Source organism: Arachis hypogaea, chromosome 6, assembly GCF_003086295.3.
Source record: "Arachis hypogaea cultivar Tifrunner chromosome 6, arahy.Tifrunner.gnm2.J5K5, whole genome shotgun sequence".
In the NCBI taxonomy this organism is placed as follows: domain Eukaryota; kingdom Viridiplantae; phylum Streptophyta; class Magnoliopsida; order Fabales; family Fabaceae; genus Arachis; species Arachis hypogaea.
Genome location: NC_092041.1, coordinates 91,037,803 through 91,060,212, shown reverse-complemented (window position 1 = coordinate 91,060,212; position 22,410 = coordinate 91,037,803). Strand labels below are relative to the sequence as shown.

General features: G+C 35.7%; 1 protein-coding gene across 1 annotated transcript; it reads right to left on the bottom strand.

Annotated features, from left to right (window-relative positions):
- Positions 1–1,623: 1,623 nt before the first annotated feature.
- LOC112805720 (zinc finger BED domain-containing protein RICESLEEPER 2-like) lies at positions 1,624–6,102 on the bottom strand. The gene is made up of 5 exons (XM_025848061.1): positions 6,091–6,102; positions 5,955–6,008; positions 2,135–4,097; positions 1,981–2,022; positions 1,624–1,811 (listed from the first exon to the last, which is right to left on the bottom strand). The coding sequence occupies exons 1-5, from the start codon at positions 6,100–6,102 to the stop codon at positions 1,624–1,626; spliced, it is 2,259 nt and encodes a 752-aa protein (XP_025703846.1).
- Between the last annotated feature and the right edge of the window lie 16,308 nt (positions 6,103–22,410).

Below are 22,410 nucleotides of genomic sequence, written 5' to 3'. Positions count from 1 at the left end.
TTATTCAAAATTAAATATGATTTCGAAAATAAGTAAGATTAATATATAAATAACTAATTTATAAATAATACTAGTAAATCTTTATCCTGTTTTTGTTACACATAATAACAACATAATTTTTTTTCATTTTTAATGAAAGTTTATTTATTTAATACTTTTTTACATATATTAAATCACTTAGAATATTGTGTTTTTTTTATCTCTTCTTAAATACTAATATTAAATTTATAATTTAAAAAAAATTATATAAAAATTATTTAAATTTAGTAGAAAAGCGGATTAAAACGCACGGCAGTGGCTCTTGAACCACTAGTTTGCTAATAAAGCGTATTTCAAAATTCAAAAAATTTGTCATATCATCCAATAATAATTTCAAATTGATCGATAACATTTTTAAAAATCGGAGTGGCAACTCCTAAATAAAGTTTAGTGGCGCATGACACACGAAACCGAATGGCTTCTACAAGAAGACTTCATTCAAGGCTGAAGGCACATTCTTCTAGGCAGTGCAACTCTAAGTACATTACCTCATCGTTGATATCCGCTTGATTCAGACGCTATCCACTCTGTACGGGTTCTTCAACCTCAGAAAATCCCCTTTTTTCGTCTGTGTTTGTTCCCTTACGAACAAATGGCCGGAGATTACGCCAAAGGTGACACCCTTAGGGTTATCAAAGCGGCAGGCGAGCCGTGCGGCCCATAGTAGGTTAACGATTTCGCTTCTTTTATTGCGATTATTTGTCAATCTACTCTCCGCAATTTGTTTTATCTCTTACGCCGACCCCTCGTGTGCCCTTATTTGCAGCGTTTGCCAGTACCGAATGGGCTCCTCCCCAAAAATAGCAACCATCTGTACGTCATGGTCGCCGATGGGTCCAACCGTACTTACAAGATTGCATGCAGCCCCAGGGGGTAGAAAGAGATCACTCTCGGCAGGGGATGGCAAAGGTTCTATCATGAATACAAGCTACAACCATCTAACATTCTTCTAGGGGTGTTCATGGTTTGGTTAATCCAAAAACCAAACCAGTTTTTTGGTTAACCAAAAATATAGTCTTGGTTATTAACCAAATTGGTTTTACATTAAAAAAGTGGTTATTAACCGGTTAATAAAATTCAAAACCGGTTTTTAACCGGTTATTTTTTAAAAAACCGGTTTTCAAAAAATAACCAGTTTTTACATAAAAAAACCGGTTTTTACCAAAAAACTGGTTTTTTTTTACCAAAAAACCGGTTTTTACATTAAAAAACCGATTTTTATATCAAAAAACCGGTTTTTACACACAAAAAAGTTATTTTTACACCTAAAAACCATTTTTTACACAAAAATTAATTTTTTCACATACAAAAACCCAAATTTTTTTACTTTTTTTTAAATTAATTTTTGTAATCTAAATTAATTTTTTTTCTTTCTAAATAATTTTTTCTTTCAAATGCAACTCCCTTCGCCCTTCCCCTGTAGCCTAACTGCCTAAGAAAGAAACAAGTGCAACTCAAGAATTGGATATAGTTTATGTACAATACTCTTGATGCAAAAAAGAAAGTGAAAAATCAAGCTCAAAAGACCCAGACTAGCAAGTTTTGGTGAGTATAGCTTCAACACTAAGGATCTGTGTCATGGCTCTAAAGCATCTCAACCACTTGGCTCATAGTTGGTCTTGCATCTTTGTCTTCCTCTACACATTTCAAAGCCACTGCAACTAAGACCTTCATCTTATTCACAAAAATGACATTCCAACTGCTATAATTGTTGATACCAATGTCCCCATCCAAAATTGACATTGCAACTGCTATAAGTTGTGCCTCAAAGTCTCAAACAAACCAACGTAAACATAAGCATAAACATAAACATAAACATAAGCAAGTCTAATCATATATGGAAAAGCAAGTCTAATATCTTTACCACCTAAGTGTTTAGAACATAACTAAAGAAAACATAAACAATCCAAACTTTCTAGTCATCTTCAAGTGCAATTGAACCTGGACCCACTGAACAAGTAATGTCCTCTGATAAAATCAAATCTGTAAAAAAAAACTATAATTATAAATTTAAAAAATTTATAAAGACTAATGGAATAATTTAATTAATTTTATTCATCATTTGAATCTACATAATTAATTTTATTCAATTTACCTTGCTCGACCTTTTCAAGCTCTTCGAAATTCTCAGGTGCAAGAGAAGAGAAAAAATCTCCTTTAAGCCAATCTTCGGTACATACAAGGGCTTCTATCATCTTAGGAGTCAATGAGCTACGATATTGATCGATGATTCTTCCCCCCATACTAAAAGCAGACTCGGAAGCTACTGTTGAAACTGGTATAGCCAATATGTCCCGTGCCATATTTGCTAGGATGGAAAACCGATTCGAGTTAGCCTTCCACCATCCTAGAATATCCAAAGGCTTATCATCTGGCTCACAGTCTTCATTCAAATAACGATCAAGCTCAGATTTAAGATTGGATTTGCGACCGGTTGATCGACGATATAACCCCATATCATAAATGTCTTTGGCTTTATCACTTGCACTCGGTTGGGAGAGGGTATCATCTTGGTTTCCTTCATCTGCACCTTGATATAAATTATAAAGTGAATGAAGACAAGAAGACAACTTTGTCTTCAATTCACCGCCTACTTCCACACCAAAAGAATTAACTAGGCACCACTCAACATAATCCAACGTATGGCAGGGATCTAGAACTACGGCAATTAACAACAACATGTTAATAGTTTTTGCATTTCCCCAATACTTGTTGTATTTTGCTTTCATCTTACTTGCCATAAGACTTATGCTCAAATCATCATCATCACGATATTGTTGAATCCTCCTTCCAAGAGCAAACACTTCTTTCATGTATAAGTTACTAGTGACATAAGAGGATCCAGAGATGCGAAGTGTAGCATCGTAAAACATCTCTAAAAATGGTAAGACGGACTTAGCATAATCCCAATCTTGAAATGAAGGTACCCCTCTTCCCTTGTTTAATTCTTCAACAAATTTTTTGTCTTGCATCTCTAATAGCTCAAATGCCTTCTGATGCTTTAAGGCTGCTACTAACATTAAGTATGTAGAGTTCCATCGCGTTTCAACATCTAGGAAAACAAGAGTCTTATGTGGAATATTCTCTTGTGCAATACATGCCTTAAACCTAGTTAATCTTGAATTTGAAGATCTGACATACTTCACAGCATCTCGAATTTTGGCGACTGAATCATCAATCTCCTTCAATCCATCCTTCACAATCAGGTTTAAAATATGCGCACAACACCGCATATGGAGATACTCTCCATTCAAAACTGAACTCTTCCAAGAATTTAGTCTTCTTTGTAAATACATAACTCCTACATCGTTAGACGATGCATTATCAACTGTCAAACTCAAAATCTTGTTCAACTTCCAGCTATTCAAGCAAGCTTCAACATTTTGAGCCATAATCTCTCCCGTGTGGCCGGTGACTTGGCAAAAATTTAGTATTTTTTTTTGCAACTTCCAGTCCACATCGATGAAATGAGCAGTCAAACACATATACGCCATATTCTGACACGAACTCCAGTTATCAGTTGTAAGACAAACTCTTCCTCCGTATTTGGAAAAGTATTTTTGAAGTTGAACCTTCTTTGTTTCATGGAGCACCAAGATGTCACGTGCCAATGTAAAACGTGAAAGAGTATTGAATCCTGGTTGCAAGGCCGCTGAATATTCTTTAAAACCTTGACTTTCTACAAATCGAAAAGGAAGCTCCTCGCGAACAAACATTGATATCAATTTTTCTCGAGCATATTCTGCATCAAACCTACCCACTTGTGCTTCTGGGCTAGGCGATGTGCCTGTTTTCTGTCGTTTGCCTCTATCTGAACCGGGATTGCTTATGCAAATCTTTAAATGTGATCTCATTGCACTTGTTCCATTCCCGCACTTGATCACTTTTAAACAGTGTTGACATTGAGCCTTACTTTCATCATCAGGGGTTCTCTTAAAGTGCTCCCAAACTATTGATCGATTTTTGCGCTCAGATGATGTGGTTGGGAGAGGAGGTAATGTAGAAGTCGAATGCTCTGCAGACTCTGAAATGGGAACATCACGATCGGCTACCTCATTCTGAAAAAGAAGCCATAAAATCTAATTATTAAATACTTTAACAATATTAAATCTGTAAATATATACAAATTAAAAGGACATAGGATAAGTTGGAGAAAATAATACTTTGCTGCATAATGGTAAGAATCCTTTATACACATGAAGAAAAAAATTACATAGGATATAAAAGTCAGGAAACTAAAACTGTAAATACATAGAAGTTAACAATCAACTTGTTATATGGTACACCAGCCAGTCATGCATCATCAGATATCTACTGATTTGATCAAAGTTTCGATTCTTGTGTGGTAAAAACCTACTGCATAAATGAAGAATAGGATAAAAGGGGAAAAATTGAAGGAACATAGGAGCTGCATTGATGAATAGAAGGGCAACAACCGATGCAACTTGCATTCTTAGATCACATACATATACATAGTAATGAATCATTTGAATTCATCATGATTTCCTAAACCCTAACAATCCATTTTGTTCTTGTTTATCATCAGAGTCGTACAACCTTATCATTCCATTTCTTTTTCTTGGTCCAGAACTTGATTTAAAAAGAGCTATCAATATATATACATAGATATATAAGCCTTAAAGACAAAGCAAATAAGAATGTCACCAATATATTCTTCTCCCTGTTGCTATCTTCTACGTAGAAACATAGATAGTGAATTAAAGTTGGAGAAATTAAGATAGAAACAACATGTACACTGGTAGTAATATACACTCACATGTAAGTTACATGAAAATCAATCCACAATAAATAAAACTCCATTGTCAAACCCTTACATAACATCTACACTATTTACATGAACTCACAGAATCCTATAACACTTCAAGAAATTAAGAACCAAGCAGGCATTTTAAAATAAGTAGTGCATCCACTCTTTCTCTTGAAAATTTTTCATGTGAAGATTATTTCATCTACTAAATCTTTGAAAATATTCTCTTCTAGTTTGACACTTACACTTTAGTTTCTTTCTTACTCATTGCAAGAAACTGCTGATAAATATCACTTTTGTCACTGAAATAAAAACATCACATCGCACCAAGGGCCCACATTCTAAAATACTGTTGAAATCATCTATTGTCATTGTGTTTTTTTGCTAATCACTACATTGATCTGTCTCTTTATTTTCCTCATAAGACCACAAGAAGCAAAGCTTTTCTTTTTTTCTTCATTCAAGCAACCAAGTATAGCTTTTCTGGAAATTCAGGAACAAAACATATGGCTACTTCTAATCCAGAAATAGGATTTTGTGGACAAATTAAGGTGGGGACTAGTGAAAGCAAGCACTCCTAAGTCCTATACTATACTATACTCCTAAATTGAGTTGTTTCCATTGCCTATACTATAGTTGCTACTTGCTAGAGCGAAAGATTCAAGGCAGTAAATAATGATAAGAAAAAGAAGGCCAAGGCAGAACACAGTTAATGATTTTCAGAACAAAATTCTATTTACAACAAAAATCAGAACAACAAAGCCAGAAACATGTATAAGATAAGTTAGTTTTCTTCAACTAAATAATGATTTTTCATATGATTGCTAATTGAACCAGAGTTAATACACTTCTTACTAAAGTTCTTGAATCAATGTCACCATTTGAAGTGTTTTTATTATCCCTCTTATGCAGCATTGTTCAAATTCATCATTCATCCCTGCAACTTCAACTACTAGTCTATCTAATTCTAATTCCTATAAAAGATTAGGAGATTGGTTGTTGGTTTTATTGATTAGTTAGTTAGTGATTATAGTTAGCCTCAGTAACCATATTCTGTTATATATATATATATATATATATATATATATATATATATATATATATATATATATATATAACCAAGTAGCACAATACATATAGAACATACGTATTGGCTTAAATCAGCAAGTAGATTTAAGCCATATTCTTTTGAAACCATATTCTAATTAGATATAACCTCAGTAACCATATTCTAATTAGATATTTTTCAACAAAAAGTGAACCACAGTGAAGAAGAAACTTACAGCAGGATCCATTGAAATGGAGAGTTCAAATGTTCAATACTGAGAGATTTTAAACTCTGCACATTCAATCCATTGAAGTGAAGAAGTCAGTATACTCATGAAGGAACAAAACAGAACAAATCAACAAAAAAGAAAATACCCAGATAACAAATAACCCAGATAAAACTCAGAATTCAGAACCAAGGGCAAGGATGAGGCTTACCTCAATTGATGAGCATGAGCTCCGACGAGCCACCAACAAAAGAAGAAGAGAACCGAAAAGAGAGAAGACAAAGTCGCGAATGGAGGTCGAGGCAGAGAGACAGAGTCTCGAATCAAAGTGAAGACGGAAGACTCGAACTCGAAGAGGTAGAGGCCGACGAACCACCGGCGAGCTCCGACGAGAGGCAGAGAAGAAGAAATGTTGACGGTGGCGATTCCGCGATTGGCGAAGAGTGGATTTGTTTTTGTTGAAGAGGATTTGTCGAAGAGGAGAAGAAGTGAAATTAGGTTTTATTTTAATTTGGTTAACCGGTTTTAACCGATTAAAAACCGGCTTTTTTTTATTTGGTTTTGGTTAACCTATTTTGAAAAATATGGATATGGTTTTTAAAATTGTTTTATAAAACTGGTTAACCAAAATGTAGTTATGGTTTTTTAACCGGTTAACCACATTTTGGTTTTTTTTTGCACACCCCTACATTCTTCTGTTCAAGCACAAGGGCAGGGACGACTTCAGCGTTCGCATATTTCAGTCACCGGGTGTGGAAAGGACGTATGATACGTCCGGTGATGACTCCGGCGACGTCACACCCCCCAAGTGCCAAGGAAACGTACACCCGCTACTGAAGGTACCCGGCGTCGAAAGGGGTGTATCAATGTCCCTAGGAGCGCCGCTGCAGCTGAGGTGGAGCAGACATTTAACTCCGAGCACCCCTTCTTCATCATGCACATCACAAAAAGGCTCTTGGGCATCCACTTCCTGGTAATGGCTTTCCCCCTCCACGATATATACACCTGTTTCTTTGTCGAGCTTTGGGGTCCACATTATCTGTTTTGTTCCCCCGCTGTTCCCTCTCTTGAATGTTATCTGGCGGCCAACCTGGTCCGCATAAACTGTGCTTATTTCGCTGGTTCTTACTTTGTTTGCCAATGTGCCATTCTACGTGGGCCATATGTTGTGTCGTCTGCTGTGTCTTTGTTGTTAATTGTTGGCTATCTGCTGGAGCAGTTTTTGTCTTCAAATTCCTTACGGGTATTTGCTGCCATTGTCTGTTGTTGTTAAATACTTATATTCATTACAGAAATATGTTGGTAATGTCTGTTATTGTTAAAACCTTAAATTGCATTGTTTAGGGAAAGAGGCAGCGCAATGCATATTCATTGTTCATAATGTCTTCTTTAGTAGTAGTGGTTTCAATCTGTTTGACTTCATGCACATCGCAACAAATTGTGACACATCACCTTAACTCCTTATCATTCTCTATTTTTGTTTGCCCAGCCAAATGTGCCGCACTTTGGAGAGGACGTCAACGATGCTGTCATGGTCACTCTGAGATCGGGGGAGATCTCCGTCCGGGCCGTCTACGGAAGATACGTCGGCCAAAGAAGGCGCAATTGTGGCAGCATTAGCCAAGGGTGGGCGGAATTCTTGCACAAGTGCAACGTAACTGTGCCCAAGCTCAGCGTGTTTGAGATCTCCAGTACCCACCCAGAGGTGGAGCTGTTGGTCCAATTTGTTGATTTTGAATGAAGCCTACTGGGTTGAATAACATGCTGACTATGTTATTTTTGATTGTCCATTTCGATTTGTCAAAAACTTGATGTGCTGTGTTGTGAGTGCTGATGTGTTGCAACAGCTACACTTAACTCCTTTTGTTCATGTTCCAATGTTCTGTCCGTTAGCTAATTAGTTTTCACACAATCTATGTTCCTTATATTACTTTACAATTTCAATTCGCACAGCACCACTGGTTACTCTCTACAGTTATTAGCCTTTTCAACTCACACTGCACCATGCATGGTCCTTGACTATTAGTATGAAACATAGGTAAAAGAGGAATCTTTTCATTCTAATCAGTGGGAACTTATTCTTTTGCATTACTCGAAGGTGCAACTTCGGTTATTGCTTGTGATTCTGTCACCATTTTTCCACTGGAAAATAGAACATGTGTTTTGTGATTTGTTTACTAGAACGAACACAGATGGTTGGCTCGGTTGGCTGGAATCCATGTTTCTCTTCATATATTTATTGTTTATCGATGTTCTGATTTCATTTCATCAGGACATAGCTGATATGTAATGAGAAGCAAAAATATTTCACTCAAAAAGTGTTTACACCTCTCCCTAAACGGTGTCACAGAGACACGGAAGTTACAGATTTTAGAAAACCAAGTGATTTGAAGCAAGAAATATACGTTTATGTCTGGGTTGTTGCCATTTTATCATGCTTGACAACATAATCGTTTGATTATTTAAGCTCACGCAAGTATTTTCAAAGTAACTAGCGCCATGAGCTGTTTCCCAGTCTCATTTCATCAGGACAACTTAAGATGTATAATGAGACACAAAATACTTCAAACATAACATTGATCTTCTCTACTAGGACCAAGTCAAAAGATACTCGCAAATTACAAATACTAGAGAACCATACTAAGTTGCAACAATGAAACGTGTAGGTCTGGGTAGTTGGCATTATTTTAAGTTCAGTCTACGGGGTGATGCATTCAAGGCTATTGTCGCAGATAGATTCCAGCATGTGAATCTTAGACTCCAGCCTCGCTATCTCGTCCTGAAGATGCGCGTTTTCCCTCTGTAAAGACTTAGCAAGAAGGTAGTTGAAGTCTCTGATCTGAGTTTCAGTGTCTGCCAAAAGGACCCGCAACATGCTGAACGCAGTGTCCTCCCGCGCGTCATCCTCCAGGAACGTGTACCGACCCTTCGCCCGGACGTCTGGTCCAAATGGGTTTCCAGGGATTATAACATTGAATGCATATATGGGTCCGAGATGGCGATGGAATTTTTCCTCACGGAAGAAACAATGGCTGGGGATTTTAGCGTCGTAGCAATACATCAATAGCCAGAGCTCCATGCTGTTGCTAAGGGCGAAGTGATGCGACGCACACTCATCTGCTGGAATCAATGGTGCTCCTGGGAATGATAACAAAACACAATGAACCTAAGGTAGTGTTTGGTCTCTCATAAATCTATGAAAACGTTGTTACTAAGATGTTAAATGGTAAATATGGATACATTTATGGAAAGGTATATCAGAGATTTACCACCAACAACAGATGCAACACGTCCGTCGGATGTTGGGAGCGTTCGGGGTGGCCGCGGGGGCGATTCTGCTGTGCCTGTCTCTGCCATAATTTCCAAAGTGGCCTCTTTGTCCTCCCGCAGTGTTTCCATCCTTGCTTCATAGGCGTGAATTGCGAGGACGTAACTATTGAACCCGGTGTACTCCGATGCGGGGTGGTTGACGATCTGCCTGTTGGCTTCTTCAAAGGAGACGTATACCCCCGTGTTGTGTCCCTTCGTTACAACAAAAAATCTGAACTGCTGCATGCTCCGCTCCATTGGGGCCCGACAAGCGTAGATCAGTTAGTCTTTCTGGAGTATTGTGGGTAGGATGATGTGGGGAATGATATTTTGAGCGGTTTTGCTACCGTCCCACGCAGCGCAAATAATTTATTTGTATGGTTAACGAGACTTCCTGGGGAAGCTTTGAAAATTATATTTTCGATAACAACACCCAAAAAAGCATGAAGCCAGTGTAATGTCTCTTCAAGCACGTCACGTCAAAATTTTTGTGGTTGAATTATAGGTCTGCTGTTATTCGACAAACTTGCCCTTTCCGGATCATCAAAGATTACGCAAGGATATACGTGTGTACCCACGCAGTTTGCTTGCAAAGCCATGAGCATAAGTGGCCCACGGACTCCAGCTATGGGGGGAAGGGATTTGGGTTCAAGTCCCGTTAATGGAAAGACGTCAGGAACCACTTCGTCATTGGTAATATAAGGATGTGACATGCGGATAGCGTACTCGTGTATCCACTGGAACACGTCTACAGTAAAACTTTTGACCAACGATTTTCCAATTACATAATGAAATCCTGGGTGAAAGCATGTTGTTGTCAAGCGAATTTTGTTGTATGAGTTGTATGTTATAGAAATTTTTATAGCCTTTACTCTTAAGACATTGCCGAATTAAACTTATTTTTAGTTACACTATTAGGAGGGTTTAGTGTAATTTTAATTGAATCAGAAATTATCTTCATTTTTATAATGTAAGCAACTTTAAAGTGTTACCACTTGAGCACGTACACTACTAGGAAAACGGGGATTAGCCACCATTTTTTAACAACAAGTATTAAATCGTAATAAAAATACGTAAGTGTGTCTTCTATTTACTACGGAACATAGTCACAGTCACTAAAATTTAATCTTTTGCCACAAACAATATTTCGTACCTGTTAGACCTACTTACGTTAACGTGTCAATAATACTTATTCTATCTTGATTAAATTAATTTCTTCTAAAATAATTTATCGATGTCTAGCATTTTTTTAAATAGTCTGACATTAGAACGTTTTCATAAAATAAACTCTAAAAATATAAAAAATAAATTTAGATAACATACAAAATTATAAAAATAAAGCTAATATTCTAATATTTGAATTAATTTAGCTAAAATAATATAATTTCAATACATTAGAAAAATTTCAATGTTTTTTAAGTATAAAATTCTATCCCGTTTTTATGGAAAAAAATTTATTTTTTTCCACTTTTTAAGAATAATATTATTTTTCAGTTTTTATTAAAAATTTCAATAACGCATCAACTATCAACCGCATGAATTGTGAAATTTATATATTTATTTGATTAGTTTTTTTGGTTATTTATTGTTATTATAATTTAATTTATAGTTAAAATATTACAGACTCAAAATTTAAAATTTAAATGTAAATTTTTAATCATATTTGAACATGAAATAGTAATTAATTATTTTGTGTCAAAGATAAAATCATTCGGAGTAAATTTAATAGATAATAAAAGTGTTATGGAAAAAAAAATTTAGATTAAAGAAACTTAAGTTACGATCTTAACAACAACGACCAAAAGGATATTTTTTATATTAAAAATTTGACTGTGCGCTTAAATACATGAGGTAGCTTTTGGCAGAAAGTTAAAGTAATCACAGACAATATAACTTCCCATCATTCAGTCGGTTCTTTAAAACCTACTTTATTGCAGCACTTGAAAGCGCCTTCTTTAACCACACTATATGAACTCTATTATGTAATGGGACATCCTCCAAACTCAAAATACTGATTTTTTTCTTTCTTCATTGTTGTGATTTTGGTTTTTTGAGCCGATTTATCTTCAACAGAAGCCCTTGAGCAGAACTATGGTAACCACATAATATCAACAACAATGAAGAATTTGCAGAATGTATAGACGAGATGGTTCGAAATCAACCGTACCTATCATAGAAGACAACAACGACCCAACAGTTGTGAATGTCCCAGGTATATGAAGTTTCAATTTTTACCGCGTGAATTTCTTAGTTATAATATATAATGTATTTATTTTATCCAATTTTGTATTCAGTTGGGAACATTTCTACGGAGAGATCAGAACGGGTAAAAGGACGACAATTCAAGTTTGACATTTGTAAAATGATGAAGAAGATTTAAAAAATCTATTTTTTGTTTTTGGTTTTATAGTTACAAATATAATTTCGATTTAATAGAATTATTTTATTATAAAAAATTAGCACACAGTAGCTACGGATTGTATTTTATTATCATGTAATAATGCCATGTCATATATAGATGCACATGACTATTGTTACATTATTAAAAAATAACATTAATTTAATTTTATAGTGTTAGTGATAATAAGTTAGGGTAATATTAAATTTTTACTTATTAAATTATTAATTTAGCTATAAAATTGAAAAGAATATCATTTAAGATGATTAAGTAAAATTTGAGTTAATTGAGGTGTAATAATAGTCTATTTTTCTATATAATAATAGATAAATAGCCAAATAAAAATTACAGTTATAGAAACATGAAAAAAGAACTATACTTATAAAAAATATAATTAATCCTTATATTTAAATATATTTTATCGAGATTAGTTTTATAAATTATGAACTATTAATTTTAATACAATCATATCATTTAATTTTATTAATAAGTAAATATTATTGTTCAGAAAAAATACTTACTAAAGTTATTTTATTGAAAACTTATATATTTGACTACCAATAAAACATAGTAAATACGATATAAATAAAACAAAAGAATACCTACATGTTTTATTTTTTAAGGAGAAAAAATAAATATACAAATATAAAAAACAGCAGTAGTATTTTATATATATATATATATAATATGTTATTTCAATAATTATTGAAAAAACTTTATTTTAATCCTAATTGTTTATAATTTAAAAATATTAATATAAATTTAGTAATAATTACTACTAAATCGTTCTAATTCAAAACGATTTGTATAAGACATATTAGTAACAAAAATCAATTAAGAACAAACAGATAATTTTAAATGATATTCATTTTAGATAAACGATTTAAGGCCTTTTGGGTGAGTTTTTAAAAAAAGATCTTTTTTTCGAGTTATTTTTTTTAAAAGATCTTATAGAGAAGTAAAAGTTATTTTATGTTTGGATATCTCATGTAAAAAGGTCCTTTTATTTATCAATGATGTTTGGGTATAATGGCGCACAAACATTCACTTACTCTTAAATTTATAATGGCGCACAAACATTCACTTACTCTTAAATTTATAATGGCGCACAAACATTCACTTACTCTTAAATTTATAAAGACTTAAAACCTAATATTGAAAACCTGACAATTCACTATCCTATTGTTCAAATAAAATTATTTAATTTAAATTATTCTAATTTTTATTATTTTGGTAAAAAATTTAAAAATTCCTTGTTTTTGCTTCTAATGATTTCAAATGTAAAGTAATATTGGTTTGTTAAAAAATATAATTAATTTTTAATAAAAATAGTTTTTTAAAAGATGTATTTAAATATGTTTAAAATTTAATAAAAGTATTTTATAATTCAAAAAAAAAATTTAAAAGTTAATCTTACCAAACACTTATTCTTTTAAGTTATTCAATATATTAATTGCTAGAAAAATATCTTTTAAAATGAAGAGAATTGTAAAGTAATAATAGTAAAAAAATAATCACCGTTAATTATATAATTTTTAATTTCACTATCTTTATTCAAGAATTATTAGACTTTAAAATTTTGTTATTAATTTTCTTTTTTTAGCTTATTAATCTTTAATGTTAATATTATTTCTCTTTAATAATTATAAATAAACTAAAAGAAATCATAATTACACTATATGTGATGTGATTTAATTTCTTTCTTATATTATAGCACTTAAATATAGCATAATATATCACATTTAAAATATTTTTATGATCTATTATTAAAATTTTTCTCTCTCGAAATTATTTTAAATATGAAAAAGCAAACAGAAATAAAAGAAAGAAAATGGTCATGAGTGTTAAATAAATCTTTTATGAATGACACTTATTTTTTTTCTTTTTTTTCATTCTTTTTTAAATTTATCTCTTTTTAAATAATTTAAATAAAACTAGATTTAATATTTAAAATAATTAATATTTAAAATTTTAAAAAATAATATGCATTTAATAAAATAATATGTTTCCAATATAGTTGAAAAAATAGATAAATAAGTTCGTCCTATATATATACAAGAGAAAAAAATTAAATTACAAATAGTATGATCTCATATAACAACAACAACAACAACAACAACAACAACAACAACAACAACAATAATAATAATAATAATAATAATAATATCCCTTAAAATAAATAGACAATAAAATTCTGAGGGAGGACACTACATCACATCAAAGGAGAGAAATGAGACACAGAGAGAGCGCCCAAATAAATCGGTTATTTTGTGTTTACTTGAACAAAATTGACATTTTCAATGTGTAAATACCGCACAACGAATAAATCGGTTGCACTTCTTCCGTGCACTCTCTTGAGATATGTCCATATCAAACTTGTTTTCTTAATCTAAACCCTTCATATATTTTATATTAAATCTGAATGGTAAAAATGAGTGGAAATCTGAAACTCCAATAAAGTACAATGTCACACCTGAAACGCTTCCTAAATTATAAGGATGGTTTTGCTAAATAATGGTAGCGGAAAAAAAAAAGAAAGAATTTTTATCTCTCAAGATGGAAATCTTCGCAAATTATTGACATCGTTTTTCTATTTTATACTTTATAGTTGTATCGGCAGGTTTAAATGTATTATCGTACCCAAACAAGAAGTATTAATTTTTATCCACTTGTGATTTTATTAAGCCGCATTGTAACGAATGCTTAAAACATTAAATGTATTCCAAATTTCTTTCAAAGGGATATGATAATTTCGGGAATGATTCCGTTACGTTACCAACAGCATATCTGCCAACTTCTGCCAACTCTTATTTATAATTGTATTTCATGGGAGTTTGTTTGTGGATGTGTCTAATAAAAATGTCTTTTTTATAACTATATTTAATAGAAGTGTCTTTATAGATATATTTTATGGATGTGTCTCTTTATATATGTATTTAAAATATATTAATTATTAGACACATCTACGAACACACTTCCATGAAACACAAATATAAATAAGAATTGGCAGAAGTTGGCAGATAATATGTTGGTACCCTATACTTTTCCTTTCGAAAATTATTCTTCTCATAATTGATGAAAAACGATTTCATTATTCTGTTAAAAGTTTATTCATAGATATAGTGAACCCTTCTAATAGGAATTACATGAATATTATTCCATGTTATAAAGGTTTACGTAGATCAGATCGCGCTTTAGTTTCAGTTCCATTCCTTATTAAATGTATCGAACATCAAGGGAATCTCTTCGGTGCAGCCATGGTCCTAAGAAGGGTTTATATGTGTGTCAACTCCACGTGGGAAATCCCAACCTATGAAAGGCATGACTTTTCGTTTTCTTAACAACATAGAGGGATACAAGGAGTATAGCGTGAACAAACAATAAGGAGGATTTCCACAATCGCATTGGGGTTGGTAGCACGGAACTAGTTGGGTCTACCTGAAAGGGTCACATCAATCATTTTTCCGTTCCCACGCTTAACCCCAGGGATCTCTATAAAATCAAATCTTTGCTGAGCCAAGTTGGAAACACACAAGCTAAAAGACGCCTAACCCCGGTACAACTACCAATTAGGAAAGACATACATTAGTCTCAAACAGCAAATGGCTGGCATGGACGACAATGGGAATCAGCTAGAAGACTCCAACGATCCTGACCACAATGATGCGTAAGTAGCATTTTCTTTACTGTAAATTGCTTCTCCGATGTTAGTATTCAGAAGCAACCATGTTCTTCGCCCGAATCGGAATGTAAAAATATCATCTTTCATCATTATTAACCGGTCTGTGGCATTTACTAACAATCTACAGCTTCTCTTCCAGTGTTGTACCCGTGATAGATATGGCAACGATCCAAAGCGTCTCAGCCGCAGATGGAACCTCGACGCTTAATCTAGAGCTGACAATGAACGTGGTAGGAATGACGCTTTCCTCGACTGATGTCTCCCCTTAAATGTTGTTTAGAAACGCTAGGTGGTTAATTATGTTTTTGTTATATTGATTTTGGGCACAGAGCGCTAATGCTGGTCAGGGGGAAAACCTAACGGAAGAGCCGAAGCCCCAACAAGATGGACTACTTCTCCTTGCAGTGAAACTGCTCGAGGTACGTATGTAGAATAAAATTTCAAAAAAGCTTTATTCACACTATCAACGAAGAGATACTCATGAAATGTGCCTGGGTTTGGAACAAAGGGAGAACCTTTCTCAATAACTATAGGGCATGCCCTGTGTTGGTGAACATGCGGTGATCCCGTTTTCGTGCACAAAATTTTGTTTCAAGTGTTTGACCCAATGGACAATGTTTAGCCACGTCAAATTGTCTTATCAAACCCAAGTTTGACCCATCATAGCATGACGGTTAGCTTCATAACTAGGATTGAAATGTCATATTCAAACTTTTTTGTGTTTTGTGGTTTGTTGACTGAGTCCACAGAAGATCGATGCTCGGACAGTGGCTTTGGAGGAGCGCATGTCGGCACTGGAGCGACCCATGTACCAAACGGGTAAGTCCGTAACTGAGATCCAGTCAACACTGGCCAACCAAGGGGGGAGTCCAACTGCAGCAACCACTATTTCATCCGCACCTGCCGTGATAATGGCTTCTGTTGGTAACCTCCTGGCTGAAACCAACATACCACCTCAAAGGCAAAGTAGAGCAGCAGTTAGTAACGACGTTGGATCCCTAGCAGAAACAAAGAAAAGCTTGGAAAAAGGAAAGGGTTTGGCCCCGTCGAATGTGATGTCGTCGCTAGATATAATCATCCCAAACTCTCCCGGATTCGACGACGATGTCATCATAGACGAGTCACTGTCAACTCCTCGGCCTACTAAGGCCACGAACAGTTCAGGTGTGCCTAAGCGAACCCTTGCGCAGTACTGGTGCTCTGGTGTGGCTAAGAGGAGTACCACTTTTGGGACCACGACACATGACTCAGATGACGGTGTTTGTGAAAAAGTAAGTAACAGCCTTCATAGCTCCACTATCAGCCGTCGTTAATGTTTTAAATAAATTGCTAATGCATGAAACGTGTGCCTGTTCAGATTTTCAGGGACCTACCCAGCATGTCTACGCTTGATTGCACAACAAAAGTGTGTGACATGTTCTCGGTGCAGGAAACATGCCGCATTCCACTGAAAATTCCGAAATTGGAAAAAATTGACTCTAACCATTTGATCGGGGAGGAACAGCTGGACAGTAGGAAGATGGCAACCCCTGCGCAGAATTGCGAGGCGAATGTTAATGGTTCGTCTTTAGGGGATGGGAGTGCATTCAAACCTTATGGAATGGTGAATGTAATGCAGTCTCCCGTGCTATTAATTCCTCTGGTAAGGATTGGAACCACTAAATGCTTGGTATATAAATCATCACGCATTTAATTTCTTAGTACCATATTTCAAGTGAAGAGCTAACATTGAATTGGTTTTGGCTCAGGGATTCCAAATGGTTTTCAGGCCAACCGTTCACATGGACCTCACAGTTGAAGAATGCAAGATGGCCGCTTACATTTATGGGAAAAATGATCAATATTTGTAGGCACAAACTCTGGTTATTCATAAATTTAGAATGTGTAGTATATTTATTCGAAGAAATTCCCGATAATGATTGTGATTATTGTTTCATACATACCAGGGAAACTCTGTTCAAGTTCTCAACATTGGAAGTCCCAAGAGCAGGATTCCACTCCTTATCGCCGGTTTATATGCCCAATGTTGACGTGAGTTGCATCTAACTGTGCCTCCCATATAAGAAAAATAAAATAGATCGGAATGCTAACACATTTGTTTTGCCTTCCTGAACAGATTATGAACATAATCCTTATGAGCGCGTCCATGAGAGCCTGCCAGTGTCTGCCTCCTCGAGTTTGGTACACACCTTCCGTGTTTGCCGACGACGTCCTTGCTATGACGCCATTCGATGTCATTAGAAGAAAATACATGAACAGATGGATGCCGGCGACTAGTCGTCTAGAACATGTTGTTAACGTGATCATACACTCCACATTTTAACGTTTTTCACTCAATTTAGAACCTATGATTGATCTTTCTTTATTGACAGGTTTTGGTCCCGGTGTGCGAGCCAACATACACATGGTATCTGATGGTCGTGGACGTTAAGCATGGAAGGGTGTACTCTCTAGATGTGACGAGAGGTCCGGAGCACACGGAGCGGAGGGAACGCAAAATGCGAACCATTGTGAGTGTAATCGAATTTGCCCAACATTTTACCTCCATGCAATATGCCACAAGTTTTACAGTTCTGAATGCGACTATCACACGTTACTTGTGACCATTCTGCTTTTCTTGGATGCAGCTACTAGTACTTAGCCAGTTTTTTAAACTGGAATGTAACATGCTGAGCTTTTCCCATGTTAGTTCTGATCCAACCACTTGGGGACCAATTAAGTATCCCGATGGAGTGCCAAGTTACCCTGAATGGTAATAATTTTGTTTCTTAATGTGTCACCTCACAAACCCGAAAGCAAATGTGATCGAAATGTAATTGTCCGATTTTGCAGCAACGATTCATGTTTGTGGATTTTGAACTGGATTCAAACAGAGGGAAAATTCAAAGTTTCCAACCTTCCTTGGCAGGTATGTGACGCCTTATGTTAACATGTGTCTCTATTAAGGAGTAGATGAATTTTTACCTTCTCCCTTTGTTACAAGCAGATGGACCGGCTCAAATTAAGGATGAAAACAGCAACGAAGATTATGCTTTTGGATTGTAACGAGATCAGGGCAACACTGGTCTCGAAGGTAGACGCAGCGTGGAAGAAGCTTATTCACTTTAAGGAGTGAAACACTTTCCACATGTGGCCAAACGATGCAACTCTGGAGCATTTTGTTAAAGATAATCCTATGATTTTAATCCTGGAAACTGTTTTTCCCAGTAGTAATCTTTTGAGTGGTGTCGTTATGTTATTAATTATCTAGTGTAGTATATCTATGTCTGCTTCTATATGTGTATGATGGCCACTTTTGTGTGTGGATGCTAGTGGTCCTGTCGACAGACTAGAGCATAATATCCACACCCCCCAAGTTACGACAACTGTCATTGAAAGGGGGTATATGGCCAAAACGAGTTTGTACCCAGGTTGTGACATTTTGCTTTGCCTTCATGGCATATATGTTTGGCTTCTTTTGCTTCAGAACTATGTTAACGATAACTAATTATATTTAGTAATGAAGTTATTGCTAGTTTAAAATTAATAGCAGTACCTGCACCCACTCTCCATATGATACCTGCTGATTGAACAAGAAAATCGATAAAAGCTTTCAGCTGACCTTGGCCATGTTAGTTAGGAAATGCTATAAGACTGATATCCAATTGTTGGTAAGGAACCTGTGCAGCATTACCATGGTATGAAGTGAAAATCACAAAAAGAGTCTGGGCATACAATGAAGTTGTTCTTATAACTTTTAAAGAACTTGGTTGACACCAATGAGGATTTGTTTATTGTAATAGGACCTAAAACCTATTTGCAAAAATTTATAAAATTTTTAAGCATTCGTTTTTAGAACACAGAATAATTAGCAATCTTAATTATATCAACAAAATTTAGGAAACAAGCAAGATTAGTTTACTTCTTAATAACGCTATCTAATTTTGTTTAGTATTAATTATTTATTACGAAACTAACAATATAATCTAGATATTTTGTTTAATATTAATTGTTTATTACTTAATTAATAATATAAAATAAATATAAGGAATATTTTTATACGTATGCGTAATGAAAATATTCTTTAACTTCAAGATCTCTAAGATAAAGGATTTTTTTGTCATCATGAAGAGAAAAATATTGTTAAATTTTTTTATAAATATGTTTGAAGGGCTTGATTATTTCTGAATATTACATTTATCAATTTTGCAAGGCAATCAAACTAAAGCTTAGGATTATTTATGATTTACGGAAAGAAAAATATTTTAATATAGGAAAACTTACATTTAAATGAATTGTTATACTACACATGTATAATAAACACTCACGGTTTACCTTAGCAATATCAGTAGCTTCATGCATCGATTCTGACCGCAGAAGGTCAAAATCATTGGATAATTGCAGGGAAAATCCAATTTAGCAGCATAATCCTGTGGATAATGGAATTTATAATTCAAATCAACAAGGCAACATTGGTTATTACCAATAAAAGGGAGTAAGGCCAGAGTCAAACATTCTGGCCGTTAAATAACATATAAACTAGAGTTAGCAGTTTATGATTAACAATATCCCCATATGCATACATAAGTTCTCAGAATAAAATGCAGTTTCAGCATAACATGTTCTTCGTTACAGCATAGTTGGAATAACAGCTCACATATCAGTCGACCGTCGTCAGACTTCTCCATTCGAAAAATGGTCCCAAATGTAGCCTACGGGTTGACATGGATTTTCAGGCTGCGTTTTATCTGCGACAACAACGGGTGCCTGTTGCATTGACAAGAATGTCAAACCACAGAACTGTAAACACCAGCATAATGAAATGATAACGGATGGTATTGAGGCATGAACAATGCAGTGGCTTAGTAATGACTATGCACTCGGTAATTAGCAATAACAATTTGGTAACATTCTGCTTTAAGAAAAGCCCAGAAAGGTAGTTTTGACTCTAATTTTATTACGACGAGGACTGCTTCTTCCCCATCGTCGTTACCATATCATATGCCTGCAAAACTAATTACTTGTTAACATACAGCTCAATGGTAAACAAAAAAATAACACATCAAGAATCCCCTACGTGCATTAATTACTATGTTGATTTTCTATACCCACAGACTTATTTTCTGAATAATGGAGATAAAAAACATTGAGACACATAATAATGAAATAACTACTGCTGCTCCAGAACAGTATTAATTTAGTTAAAGGAATTAAATTGCATCAGTATTGAACCTATTTATAGAGTTAGTTTTATTGGTAACGTGTCATAGTAAAAAGTCCATGCAGGAATAAGTAACGTGGTAACCTTTGATCGCTTGCGTTTATTTATCCCAACAGGTGATTTATCATTCCTTGATGATGGTTGTGCGCCTCCGTTGGGGCATTTAGTCCTCCGGTGCCCTAGCTTCCCGCATGTGCTGCACTTTCTTTTGGTTTTCGGGGCAGACCCACATGCTTGACTCATCCGACCTGTGCCTTTTGTTCTAACACGAATCGGGTCCTTCACCCCGCAATCTTGTGCTGCTGTGATATCATCCGTTGATGGTCTGAGGCCGTTCTTTATTTCAAGGAAGAAAGCATCACTCAGAAGCTTATTTGAGTAAAGCTTGAAGTCTTCATCACTCATGCAAGCAACGCGCCCTAAACGCTTACATAGCTGGGAGAAAGCACCCAATCGTGTCCTATAGGTCATACTTCGGTCAGCAGTGTGTTGCTCAACACATTGGTTATGGACCTCCATTTTGGCTGCCTTAGACCACCTGCGCAGCACTAGGCTTTCAGGGATTTCCATTAAGTCAAGCCTAACACACACGGAAAGGATATGCACACAAGGAAGACCAAACGACTCCATACGCATGCAGGTGCAAGTAAATCTGTTCGCGACAGGGTCCCTATAAACCTTCCAATTCATCTCAGGCCTTCGATACTTCTGGAGAGTGTATGCATGAGGGTTCTTAGTGTCATTAATTTCACATATTCTAACGCGAACACACCGTTTCAGGCTATCCCGGAATCTGAGAAACATTTCACGGGTGAACATCGTCCACCCGAACTTTTCCAACTCAACAAACTCTGTTTGTAGCACAGGTGTTCCGTACCATGAACGAAATTCTAGCTCGTCCTCGGTGTCACGTAGAAAATCCACACACCTTTGAAAATTTCTGACAAATTCTAACACCCCGTACCTGCTCTCGACAAACCTCCCTAGTTTGGCATGTAGTGACTCGCACCTAGAGGTCGTCCGTACTCCAGCAAAAAATCTACCGCGGATGTATGCGGTGGCCCAAGCGTGCTTTTTGGTGTACAAGTCCTTAACCCACTCAACCTCCCTAACACCGCACTCGTTGACCATTGCCTCCCAATGCGCTTCGAACTCATCGATTTCCATATCTGCCAACATGCAGTGTCTAAACATTTGTGTGAATCTCGGGTCGCTTATGTTAGCAGTCGCATTCCTCAGCAGATGCCAGGCACACAACCGATGATGTGCATCAGGAAATACAGACTGGATTGCTATCCGCATGGCTGGGTCGCCATCCGTGATGACCGATTGCGGTGCCTTACCTTGCATGCATTCCATAAACTGGTGAAGAACCCAAATATATGACTCCTGCGATTCGCATGAGACCATTGCTGTTCCAAATATGCATGTCTGGTTGTGGTGGTTTACTCCGGAAAAGACTACAACGGGTAGGTTGTACTTGTTGCGGCCATACGTAGCGTCGAATGCTAGCACATCGCCAAAAATCCCATAATCTTCCTGGCAACGACCGTCGCTCCAAAACAAGTTGCATAGGTGTTGCCCTGCCCCCAACTTGTAACGCCAAAACATTTTCCCATCCATGCCTGCCAGACCTTCCAAGTACCTAATAGCCGCACTTATATCTCCGCCTTGCAGGCCTCTCTGTTTCCGTATCTCATTATACATATCTTGCTTTGTGAATGTTACCAGATTAAAACC

Coding starts and splice junctions, on each gene's coding strand:
- LOC112805720 (XM_025848061.1), bottom strand. Junction 4,098..5,954: donor TTGCTGATTTAAGCCAATAC/GTATGTTCTATA, acceptor CTTCTTTTTCAG/AATGAGGTAGCCGATCGTGA. Junction 2,023..2,134: donor GCTTGAAAAGGTCGAGCAAG/GTAAATTGAATA, acceptor TTTTTTTTACAG/ATTTGATTTTATCAGAGGAC.